This window comes from Pyxicephalus adspersus, chromosome 12, assembly GCF_032062135.1.
Source record: "Pyxicephalus adspersus chromosome 12, UCB_Pads_2.0, whole genome shotgun sequence".
Lineage (NCBI taxonomy): Eukaryota > Metazoa > Chordata > Amphibia > Anura > Pyxicephalidae > Pyxicephalus > Pyxicephalus adspersus.
The window spans coordinates 22,201,552-22,213,055 of record NC_092869.1 but is presented as its reverse complement, the minus strand read 5'-3'; the positions used below and the strand labels follow the sequence as shown (position 1 = coordinate 22,213,055).

At 39.9% G+C, this 11,504-nt stretch overlaps 1 protein-coding gene across 2 annotated transcripts in view; it reads right to left on the bottom strand.

Moving 5' to 3' along the window:
• The window catches only part of ARHGAP11A (Rho GTPase activating protein 11A), a 21,927-nt gene extending 11,203 nt beyond the window's left edge, over positions 1-10,724 (bottom strand). The window contains exons 1-6 of one of the 2 annotated variants that reach the window (XM_072428945.1): positions 10,132-10,724; positions 5,438-5,508; positions 4,700-4,796; positions 4,118-4,374; positions 3,846-4,006; positions 2,287-2,433 (exon numbers count right to left, since the gene is read on the bottom strand). In XM_072428945.1, coding sequence (XP_072285046.1) covers positions 2,287-2,433; positions 3,846-4,006; positions 4,118-4,374; positions 4,700-4,796; positions 5,438-5,508; positions 10,132-10,272 — 874 coding nt within the window. In that variant the 5' untranslated portion in view covers positions 10,273-10,724. The remainder of the gene's footprint in view (positions 1-2,286; positions 2,434-3,845; positions 4,007-4,117; positions 4,375-4,699; positions 4,797-5,437; positions 5,509-10,131) is intronic. The other variant, XM_072428946.1, reaches the window with a different exon arrangement.
• Between the last annotated feature and the right edge of the window lie 780 nt (positions 10,725-11,504).

Here is an 11,504-nt window from a genome sequence, read left to right as displayed (position 1 = left end):
ACAGAAAAAACCCATCCGAGAAATTGCAACAATATTAGGAGTGGCAAAATCTACAGTTTGGTACATCATGAGAAAGAAACAAAGCACTGGTGAGCTCAGCAACGCCAAAAGACCTGGACGCCCACAGAAGACAACAGTGGTGGATGATCGCAGAATCATTTTCATGGTGAAAAGAAACCCCTTCACAACAGCCAACCAAGTGAACAACACTGTCCACGAAGTAGGCGTATCGATAGCCATGTCTACCATAAAGGGAAGACTCCATGAAAGTAAATACAGAGGGTACACTGCAAGGTGCAAGCCACTCATAAGCCTCAAGAATAGAAAGGCTAAATTGGACTTTTCTCAAAAACATCTAAAAAAGCCAGCACAGCTCTCGAAAAACATTCTTTGGACAGATGAAACCAAGATCAACCATTATCAGAATGATGGCAAGAAAAGTATGGAGAAGGCGTGGAACAGCTCACGATCCAAAGCATAGCACAACATCTGTAAAACATGGCGGAGGCAGTGTGATGGATTGGGCATGCATGGCTGCCAGTGGCACTGGGACACTAGTGTTTATCCATGATGTGACACAGGACAGAAGCAGACGAATGAATTCAGAGACATACTGTCTGCTCAAATCCAGCTAAATACAGTCACATTGATTGGGAGGCGTTTCATAATACAGATAGACAATGACCCAAAACATACAGCCAAAGCAAAGAGTTTATTAAAGCAAAGAAGTGGAATATTCTTGAATGGCCAAGTCATGGCCAATTCTGAACCCAACTGAGCATGAATTTCACTTGTTGAAGACTAAACTTCAGACAGAAAGGCCCACAAACAAACAGCAACTAAAGGCCTGGTAGAGCATTAAAAAGCAGGAAACCCAACATCTGGTGATGTCCATGAGTTCAAGACTACAGTCTGTCATTGCCAGCAAAGGGTTTTCAACCAAGTATTAGAATTTATCATTTTACTTTCAGCTTTTTATTTGTCCAATTATTTTTGAACCCCTAAAATGAAGTGATTGTGTATATAAAAAAAAGCATTAGTTCCTCACATTTTTATGCAATATTTTTCTTCAATCCACTGAATCAAAGCTTAAAAGTCTGCAGCAGTTCAACTGTATCGGAGTTGTTTCATTTAAAATTAATTGTGGAAATGTACAGAACCAGAATTGGAAAAAAGTTGTCTCTGTCCAAATATTTGTGGACCCAACTATATATATAAATAAATAAAAACACACACACACACTTGACATTCAAAAATCTGGCAAATTCCCAATCTTTGAAAGTTATACTTACCTCCACACACAGGCCAGCTTTCCTCTCGCAGCACCTGTGGACATCTGGCAAACTTCCATGTATTTAGTGTAGTAAGCAAGACCTAACAGCTGTTTCTGCAGAACAGTGCCATCAAAACATCAGTGGCCAAACAGTGTACTGTAGTCCATGTATTGAAAATGTGCTCTAAAATTCATGCCGGAAAACTGAAGGAAGCGGATTATCAATGGCCTGATTTTCGATTGTCGTGTGTGTAATATATATATTACACACACACAAATGTCATCCACGAATACAGTTCCCATTATACAAAAGATGTATGTTCCTCTTACAAGAATTGTGAAATAGATTCTGTATATTTAAGGCAGAGTTGCAGACAAAAATAAAATGACACATTAGTTCTCCATTTATTAGTAGTGGATAGAAATGGGAGACATTTTGGCTTTACACAAAGTGGTTATCTATCTCCCTGTAATCCACTTCCACAATAACATTTTTTTAGTAGCAATGATGTAAAGGATAAAGCAACAAATGTTTTTTTTCCTCAGGTAGCTTCTGCTAGCGTTACTGCCATCTGTGTTCAAATGGGATAAATTTACACATTCTTCCAAACTCCCTTCCCAATGTCAGAGCAAGAGAATCTCCTTTATGGACTCGCAAATTAAGATTTTTTACAGGAAAACCAAGTTATAACACTTACACACATTTTCCAAAAAAGTTCTGTTTGAGCTTGACATTAATGCCATGTCCCTCAAGTCTAAATAAACAGAACATAGATATTTACACACAAATAATCTTGCCTGTAGGTCTCATTTAAAGGGATAAATACCCGGTGCTCTGTAAACTTATGGAACATTTTCTAAATATATGAGCTTAGCAAAGTGAAAAACTGCTATACTGTGCACATATTTTTGTAATGCTATACTACAATTCTAAAGGACATTTATATCAAAAACTGTTGGCTCGGTCTTCATCAATTGGTCAACATGTTTTTGACTCTGGATTGACACCTTACCTCCAACACTTCTCCTTCTACGGCGCTTCCTCTCTCCAGGAGAATCTACATCACCTTCTTCTGATTGCTCCGCTCCAGGGGTATCAGAGCCAACATCTATTCCCAGCATGCCTGGTATTTTCTCAACAAGGAAATCAGGCACACACCCTACAAAAACAAAACATTAATACATTGCAAGATCTAAACCACAAGCAAAAAAAAAAAAAAAAAAAAAAAAAAAAAAAAAAAACCACACACAGTTCGCCCCTTATATTCAATTTATAGGTTTTTAAAGGTTATAATCCAGGTGTGGAATTTAACCTGACTGGTTATTGTGGGCCAAAAGAACAGTCTTTGCTATCAAAGTGAAACAGACCACCAATAAACGGTTTATACTTATTACTATAGTCATACTAAACATCACATGTAAATATTAACATTTCAACTATGAATATATATTAATAATGACTCTTCTTTAGTTAGAACACCAAAGGCCTTGTGTGTTAAACCCTGACAGGAAACCTACCACAAATGTGTGTTACAACCATTATTTTTGTACATGTCTGGCGCAGGTTTTTTTGCATGTATGTGCATTTAACATAGCGAGATTTAATTTTTTTAGCCCCAAGCAGTCATCCCAAACGTGTCCCGAGTCACACACGGGGTTGCTAAAGATTAAAAAAACCCACTTACCTTGTTCCGTTGTCGTCCCCCGGCATTCTGCTGGTCTCCGCAGGTCTTCGGGACAAGTCCTATTCTTCCGATCTCCAGCCGGCAGGGATACATATACACACACTATATATGCTACTGTACAATTATATTACATGTATCAATTTTTATTTTAACAAATTTGTGTTTTTTGACTTAAAGTTTATTATAATTTTATTAAATATTGGACATATTTCAGTGAGTTATGCCTAAGAATTATAGGCCTACAAAGTAAAATAAATTTCCATGCAAAAAAATGTAAACGCTTTTTGCGTGGAAATATGGACAGAATTAGAACGCTAGGGGGGTTAAATTACTTTACATCATTGGCAGCGAAAGGGTTACACCACTGAAATGTATGTATGTGCTTTAAAGCAGGAAGTAAATTTTACCCTTTTACTCCAATAGTTTTGCCACAATATTACTTTATGGAAAAGGATTTTTACAGAAAGGTCCCCAAAATAGTCATTCTGGTTCAAATACACTTTCCCTGGAAGCCTGTGCTGAGGGGGATTGTGTCACACTCATATTCCCACTGCGACTTGTTGCTGTATGGAGTTAAGGAAATGGGCTTCTAATTGTCAAATAAAGAAAACAGAAGACTGCAAGCAACAAAATATTTTTTCTCAGGTGTACAGTACTTTAGCTGATCAGGATATGGCCTAATAAAACAGTCACAATACCAGCACTAAGGTACTGTGAAATACTGTATGGGTAAATTGTGTGTTTTTTACCCACACATTTAGAAGACATTACTGTGTGTCAAATAGGGTTTGGGATACAGCTTTATATTATATGATTATGTCACACTGCAATTTCAATATGACTTAAAAAAAATATATCAAGGTTACAATAAAACCGTTAAGTCTCACCAATATCTGCTGCCTGGTCTATAAGAGTTCGCACTATTGCTGCCTGAATACGCAGCTTCTTTTCAGTGCTTGCAGAAATCTTTTCATTGTCACTTGTTTGAAGAAGGTTGGGAGCAAATATTACAGCCAGGTTACTGCTGTCCATTTTGTTGGTGTCAGATCTGCAGGGCACATTAAATAAAGTAATTATTTAATAAAAAGTACAACTAATTAAAAAAAGCAGACCATGGATATTTGTACATCTGAACATATACCCAGAGTAAAATCCTTACCTCATAGAGATACTCTGCAGAAAATGAAAAAAGTATCGTAGGATAGATACTGCCCTTTCAGACATTAGGCAGGATATCAGCATGGTGGCAGAGGTCTTGTCCTCATCACTGCTCAGTTGCTGAGCCTTGAATAGTGCATCCTGTAAATCTGCAGGAAGTATAGGCTCAGGTAGCGCTCGGAAAAACTGTTTGAGAATACTAGCCACGTCACATGGAGGAGCATCAGAGAGGTCATGATCACCTCCATCAAGCTTATTCTATTGAAAGCAATGAGACAAATGTCAAGAGAAACATACGCATGAAGAGCATCTTTACCATTGCAGTTGCATGACTTCAGATTAAAGACTCTCAATGCCACGGTAGACCATGCACATTACCCCACTAAAATCAGTTATGTTAACATTTAAAAACAAATCACTGAATACCTAATTGGTTTTCATCCTCACATTCTTGATAACATAACTTTGCTGAATGCAACATTTGTTTCGATGAAACCCAGACAGAAGTATCAGCAACAGAGAAATAGGTAGTAAATGTAAAGGGGCAAATAGACATGTGAACCTACTATAGAAAGAATTTTACCTTTAGCAGTTTCTGTCGCACAACAGATCCAGACTTCCTGAAAAGCCCTTCAGTGTGAGCATGGCTCTCCAAGTACCTACACACTTCAACAAGGAACCTGGAAAGAAAGTACCATCACACTTGTTGAAAAGTTTTTTCGTTAAAAGAAAAAAAAAACAAAAAAAAGCAAAATAAGCAATATCAGCTATACATGAACCTTGCACTAAAATTGAATATTGAACTTCAATGATAAAAAAAAGATTTATTCAATTTATTAAAAGATGCCGACATTCAGGCAGAGTTGGGGCGCTGGCAGCAATGTTTTTTTTGTTTTCGTTAACATGAAATAATTACTTTAAGATTTGCCAAAGACAGTGACCTAAGCCCATGAGTAGCACAGAAACCTGGATCTGCCTTCTTTTTTTGTGACTACCACGATAAACACTGAAGCGGCACAGGAGCCAACCTTTTTCTCAGAGGAGGGAACCAAGGCTTTGTCAGATCAACGAGAGTTTATCATTGCTAAAGTACAACCTTTTATTTTAGATTTGGCCAGAATGGTAAGGGGATGGAACCTCTAAGGTTTTTATCATAGAATGGCATATCTCTCACTGTGGAAAGACATCCACTCAAAAAACAAAACTGCTCCTACTCTATACAAAATGACAAAAAAAGAAAAAAAAAAAGTTTTGGCTTTATGTCTACAAAGGCCTAAATGTCCACGATTGTAATACAAATATTTGGTATATTATTACTCACGATGGAATGTTTCCATACTCTGGAATGAACAAGTGTGGTAGGGAATGCACAGGTACTCCAAAGATTTTTCCCTAAAAAGAAAAAAAGTTTTTGAGCAAGGATAAATATGAATAACACCATGTATAACCAAAATCTTTTTTGCATAGAAACATAACATGATTTGCCGCCTCCCCCACAAAAAAAAAAAATGACTTACCTTTACTGTGAAAACCCCTAATCCATCCACAAACTAAGCTCAGCAAGTTGTGCATTGTCTCAGCTTACCTCTTTTTTCCCCCGACGCCTCCATTTCCTTTCTTCTTGGACCTTTCTCACATCACCCAAACCCAACACAAGATTGGATGACGGGTCTTTCTCCATATTACATTACAAGAAGGCTTGCCTGGTCTCAGGCATGTGCAAAAAAGCAGCCCACCTCCTCCTGAGGTATGTGATAAGTATCCCAGGAGGCTGGTTACATGGGCCTAGTCTTATCACTTTCATATGGACAAAGATGAGGAAAGCCAAAAAAGTTCTGCTAGTTTAGCACAAGTCACAATTTTATTATCTTCATAGACAAGGTATTGTTCTTTTCATGACTGAACCTGGCCATGTCAACTGGTGCCCCTCCAAAAAGTCATACACGATATATTTTTAGGCACAATAACCAGCCTAAAAGATTTTTCCTCTTCTGATCACATCACCATAACTATCCTAAATCTGTACTGTGTCAGACATACAAAAAGGCTCATTTACTTTAGAGTGCAATTATAAGACATAACAGGGGAGGGATACAAATGTATAACCTTGTATGTATGAATATCTTAACAATAATCAGATTCAAGTCTAGAGCATGATCACACTTCCTGTTGCAGGGAGTGTTAGGAGTCTTCCGGCACACAGAGACACATTTTCCTTATATTGGGATATTGCACATTAATAAAACAGTTAAAGACTCAACACAAAAAGAAAATAATAAACACGTTTGAATATGGTAGCACATAAAAGCATTTATTGCCCTAGCCAACAGGTATCTGAACAAATAGCTAGCAATATAAAGTTATTTGAGCAAATTACTATTTTTCCTCTTTACAGCAAGCACCAAGGGTGTCCAGCTGTGCTCGCCCTTTATGTGTCATCATTGACTAGATCTCAGTGAAAGACCAAGTTTTTAGGCTCTAGAAGCTGGTAAGACTGATTTAGAGAGAGGAAGACGACGACATTTTAAAGCTTACTGTCAGTTGCTGATTAAAGCTACATACATACGTGCAATAATTGTCTCTGGAAAGGATCTTTCACGATCCTTTCCAGCGACTAGGGACTGCACGATGCATGATTGAGGGTTATACATACAGCACCACTCTATGGAGAGGGGAGAGGTTAAACGACAAAGCAGCACCCTGCTGCGCGCTCTCCTTCATTTCCATTTAGATCGTTCGTCGTCCATCATCCATGGATCCGCCAGGACGGTCATTCGGACGATGGCCGCTGTACACACGCCAGATTCTCGTCCGATTTCGGCCCTGAGCCGATTATCGGACAAGAACCATTGGACGTGTGTACGTAGACTTAGGCTGGGTCTACATGTTTACATTTTAAGTGCCTTTTAAATGCCAGAAAATGTCCCATTAAAATCAACAGAAGCGTTTATCCGGGTTTTTCAGTGTTAACTATGCGCTTTAATGTTTTAAACGTTGCAAGCAACGTTATAGATAACACTCATAAACGTGCCTCAAGGAAACGTCCCGGTGTAGATTAGCCAATTGGAATGCATGGGAATTTCAAACATGGGCTTTAAAAGCCTCAGGTTAAACGCTGGGGAAAACGTCCCTGTAGACAAAGCCTAACTCCCTTAGCCTGAATTGGTAAAAAAGCATTTTGGCTGACATTTTCATCTTCCCTCAAGTTTTGTCCCCCACATTTCCACCTTCTCATCAGTGCAGCACCTCTCTCCTCCTGAATTAAATCTTTAACCAGCCGGGCTTCACCTAATCCACCAACTGTTAGCCCAACATGTCAAGGTTCCAACCACCAAACTAGAAACAAAGGAGAATGCTATGCTGCAGGCAGTGGTCCCCCAAGCCTCACTACTCCAGACTGCTGACAGGGACCTAATAGCTGATTTGCTCCTTGGGTTCCTGTTTAATGTCCAGGACTATGATGGTTTGGTAAATGTTGGGCTGGGTGAAACATAGCTTGTGAGCCAGAAGACACCTTGGTCAGCCGAAAACATATGCTTTAGATACATTTTTACAGAAATGCTTTGTATCATTATGAAGAATTATGAAGCCAGTACAATTGCGTATTTTTATTCATATAATTTCCAGAAATCTTGACATTATCATCTGCATGCTTTTCTTAGTTGCCTGACAAACTAGTGAAGCGGTGAAGAAAAAGAGATCAGCTTTACATCCAGCAAAACTAGCATTTTTTGGAAAAGTGTTCAGTCCTGTATTTGTGACCTAAGCTTTCTTTAGCCACCCAAAAACAGCCAGGTGGTTGCTTCAAGTCTAAACCTGAACCACCGCCAACATTTGCACTGTACACAACACATTCCACATATCTGAAGATTTGAAAAGTTTACCTAAGGGCACAGTATTTATTCCTACCAAACTGTAAAAAAAAGATGAACCCGTATACAATTTTATGTGATATTTAGGCAAGTCATGCAAAATTAAAGGCAAATTGAGTCAGATTAGATTTACCAGCCATGTTTGAAGGTATACAGATAAGACATTGATCAGAAAAGAATGCATCAAAATAACTAATATACATAAACAGCATTTTCAATACTGATTTTCTATTATTGGACTACCAAGTGATTATTTCAATAAAAGATCACTGCATAGGTTTTTCTATTTGTAACCCTGGTTAGCAGGTTTAGGGCTGGTGTACAGGGACTAATCTGCAATGGTTACAGTTTGGTTCCAACATCTATCATCAGGTCCATTTACCCCATGCTGCTTGTCATTGACATTAATTAGATCTCTTCAATGATAAATAGTGATAAATCTTTAAAGTTGATCCTGTATTCTAGGATGCTACTTGCAACATCTGGAAATTAGTTGTCAATTGCTAGAAGAGGCAAAGCTGTTGAAGGCAGCTGTGAACTAAAGTTACACATTTGAAAAATCCACAGGCAAGTGTTTATTGCAGTAAGGGACAAATGATGTCTGCAATAAATGTTCTTAGCTACCTGAGCACCACCCAGCTATCAAACTTTTCAATAGAGAGGGAAGGGGGAGTGAGTGCTCCTGTGCTCTCCTCTATAGACACCAGCAGTCCTGATCAGTTGTTTACTAATCATCTGTGGAGGACTGATGAACAACATTGGGGGAATGCTGCATACGTCATATTTTTGACCAAGATAAGCACAACCATTCTGTCAGGTGAGAATCATCTGACATATGTGCACACAGCTTTAATTGTCTAAGGGAAGAGATAGAAAGTCGGAGTTTTTTTTCTCACTTCCTGTTGCCTCTCAGGGACAGGAAGGGGTAACTTACCAATAACACACACAGCATAAAAGAAAACAACACGGGTTTTTAAATCTTAACTATTCAAACCAAAAAATAAGATGCACAGTTGTGTTAGAATACAACTACCCATCTACTGGCCTTATCTGCTAAATGAGGGTCTATTCACACCAATGTTTTTCTGCGGTTACACACATTTTACTGTTGCATAAAAAGTAGTCCCATACTTTCAGATTAGGGTGTTCCTAGGAATCTATAAAGGCATGCATGTGTGCTACCACGTATGATAATATGTAGGAGGTGGTCTATAGTGTGTTCTACATGTGTGCCACCATGTATATTATGTAGGAATGGGTCCATAGCATACACTACATGTGTGTTACCATGAGTGATAATATGTATGAAGAGGTAGTGTGCTCTACATGTGTGCTTTCATGTATGATATTATTACACAGTATTTATATAGCGCCATCATATTACACAGCGCTGTACAAAATCCATAGTCATGTCACTAGCTGTCCCTCAAAGGGGCTCACAATCTAATGGCCCTACCATAGTCATTTGTCTTTAATACAGCCTCCGGTCAATTTTTGGGGGGAAGCCAATTAACCTAACTGCATGTTCTTGGGATGTGGGTGAAAACCAGGGTACCTAGAGAAATATTAACTCAAACACGGGGAGAACCTGCAAACTCCATGCAGATAGTGTCCTGGCCGAGAATCGAACCTGAGACCTAGCGCTGCAAAGGCCAGAGTGCCAACCACTAAGGAATAGGTCCATAGCCTACACTACATGTGTGTTACCATGTATGATAATATGTAGCAAATGAGTCCATAGTGTGCTAGCATGTATAATATGTAGGAAGACTACTATAGTGTGTTCTACATGTGTGTTACCATGTGTAATATGTAGGAAAAGGTGCATTGTGTAAGTGCGGCCATCTCCACACGTGATGCTCATGTTGACAGGCATTGTTTTCCTGCTTTTTAAAATGTACATGGAGCACAAGTCAGCAAATTCTCATGGACTTTAGGAGGTGTAGTACACATGGCAGTCCGCAGGCTGCCTATTTCCTACAATGGGCCTTTGTTTTGACATGAAGCTTCTTCTCAAACATTGCGCTTACCATTTGGATAGTACATGCAGCATTTGACAAGCAAGCCCTTGGTCCGTATGATCCAGGAGGATCAGAACTAACAGATGTGGGTACAATCACATTACCAGGAACCAAACACTTACACTTTGTACGGTACCAGACGAGCCCTTCCCAGCGTCCGTCCTTTGTTTGGAGTTCCAGTGTTTTATTTTGATTCCATATGAACGAAGATGCTGAATAACAGCCAGCTTGGCCAGATTGTGATAGTCAGGGGATTGCTTCATGTTGGAATGCTCTGATATGGATTGTGTAGAGAGCTACCTCCAGCCTGATTCTATATAAACCTTACATAAACCCTCTGTATCTAGGACAGAACCTTCACACAACACTTTCTATGCCCACTGCTTAATAAAGCTGCAATTGTTCAGTAACTCAGCCTTTATGTTACTATACGGTACCTCTACACTCATATCACACTACACACAGCCCTCATAGTCCTCTTCCCAATACCAGCTCCCAGTCTCCATTTACCGAGTCTTCTGCCTGAGACTGTAGAGCGGCCCTTCAGGTCACCTCCTATTCCATCCTCACTTACATTCCCTTCTATTCCATACCGCTGCTGCCTTGTCCCCCTCCGTTTCCTCTGTCCCGCTTTTCCCCTGCTTAACTCTGATTGGCTAACACCAGTTCAAACCTCAGGACCCCCTGGTGTCTATAGAAACAGGGCTGCCTTTTCGTTTGCCTGTTTCCAGCAAAATAACCGTGATGGGGCGTGGAAAATACGTGTGACGTAGGTCTGGTGTCTGGATCGACAGGGAGACGCCCTCATCCGCCCTGACTTCCAATCAGATCATAGCTGTCGCTGTCATGAACGAAATAGCCGAGATGGGCAGCGTGTGCTATGAGCCATGCATTGACTCACGTGACTGCTGTGCGCCTTCGTCACAGTGGTCTCAGTGTGCTCTAGTGGCCGCCGGTTACTGGCAGCAGAGCTGACCTGAGTGCTCTCCTCCCTCTATGACAGACTGGACCCTGATAACATGGGGGAACCATTCAAATAACTTTCAGGTCTTAGGGAACCCCTCCTATAATTACTATATCCACAACTTACAGTATACTCCTGTGTTATTTCCCCACCTCCTCCTGTGTCACTCTCTGTATTAGTCTGCCATTTGCAACCCCTATTTAATGTACTGCGCTGCGTACTATGTTGGCGCTATATAAAACCTGTTTATTAATAATGATAACAATAATTATAATGGTGGGCAGTGGGAAGAATGTCAACCAAAAGGATTTGTGAAAGTGTCATACTGCTCATTGCACAAGGTACCCCTAGCAGCCCCTGGATGAGAAACGCTGCACTATAGACCTATATTTGGATGATATTTAAAGAGGAAGTAAACCCAAAATGACCCAAAACTATCCCCCTTACCTGCAATCCCCCAGAGCAGTCTATTTGTCGGGAGGTTTCTTCTATCGGGTTCTGTGTCGTCCCAGTATCCGTCTTCAGGCCGGC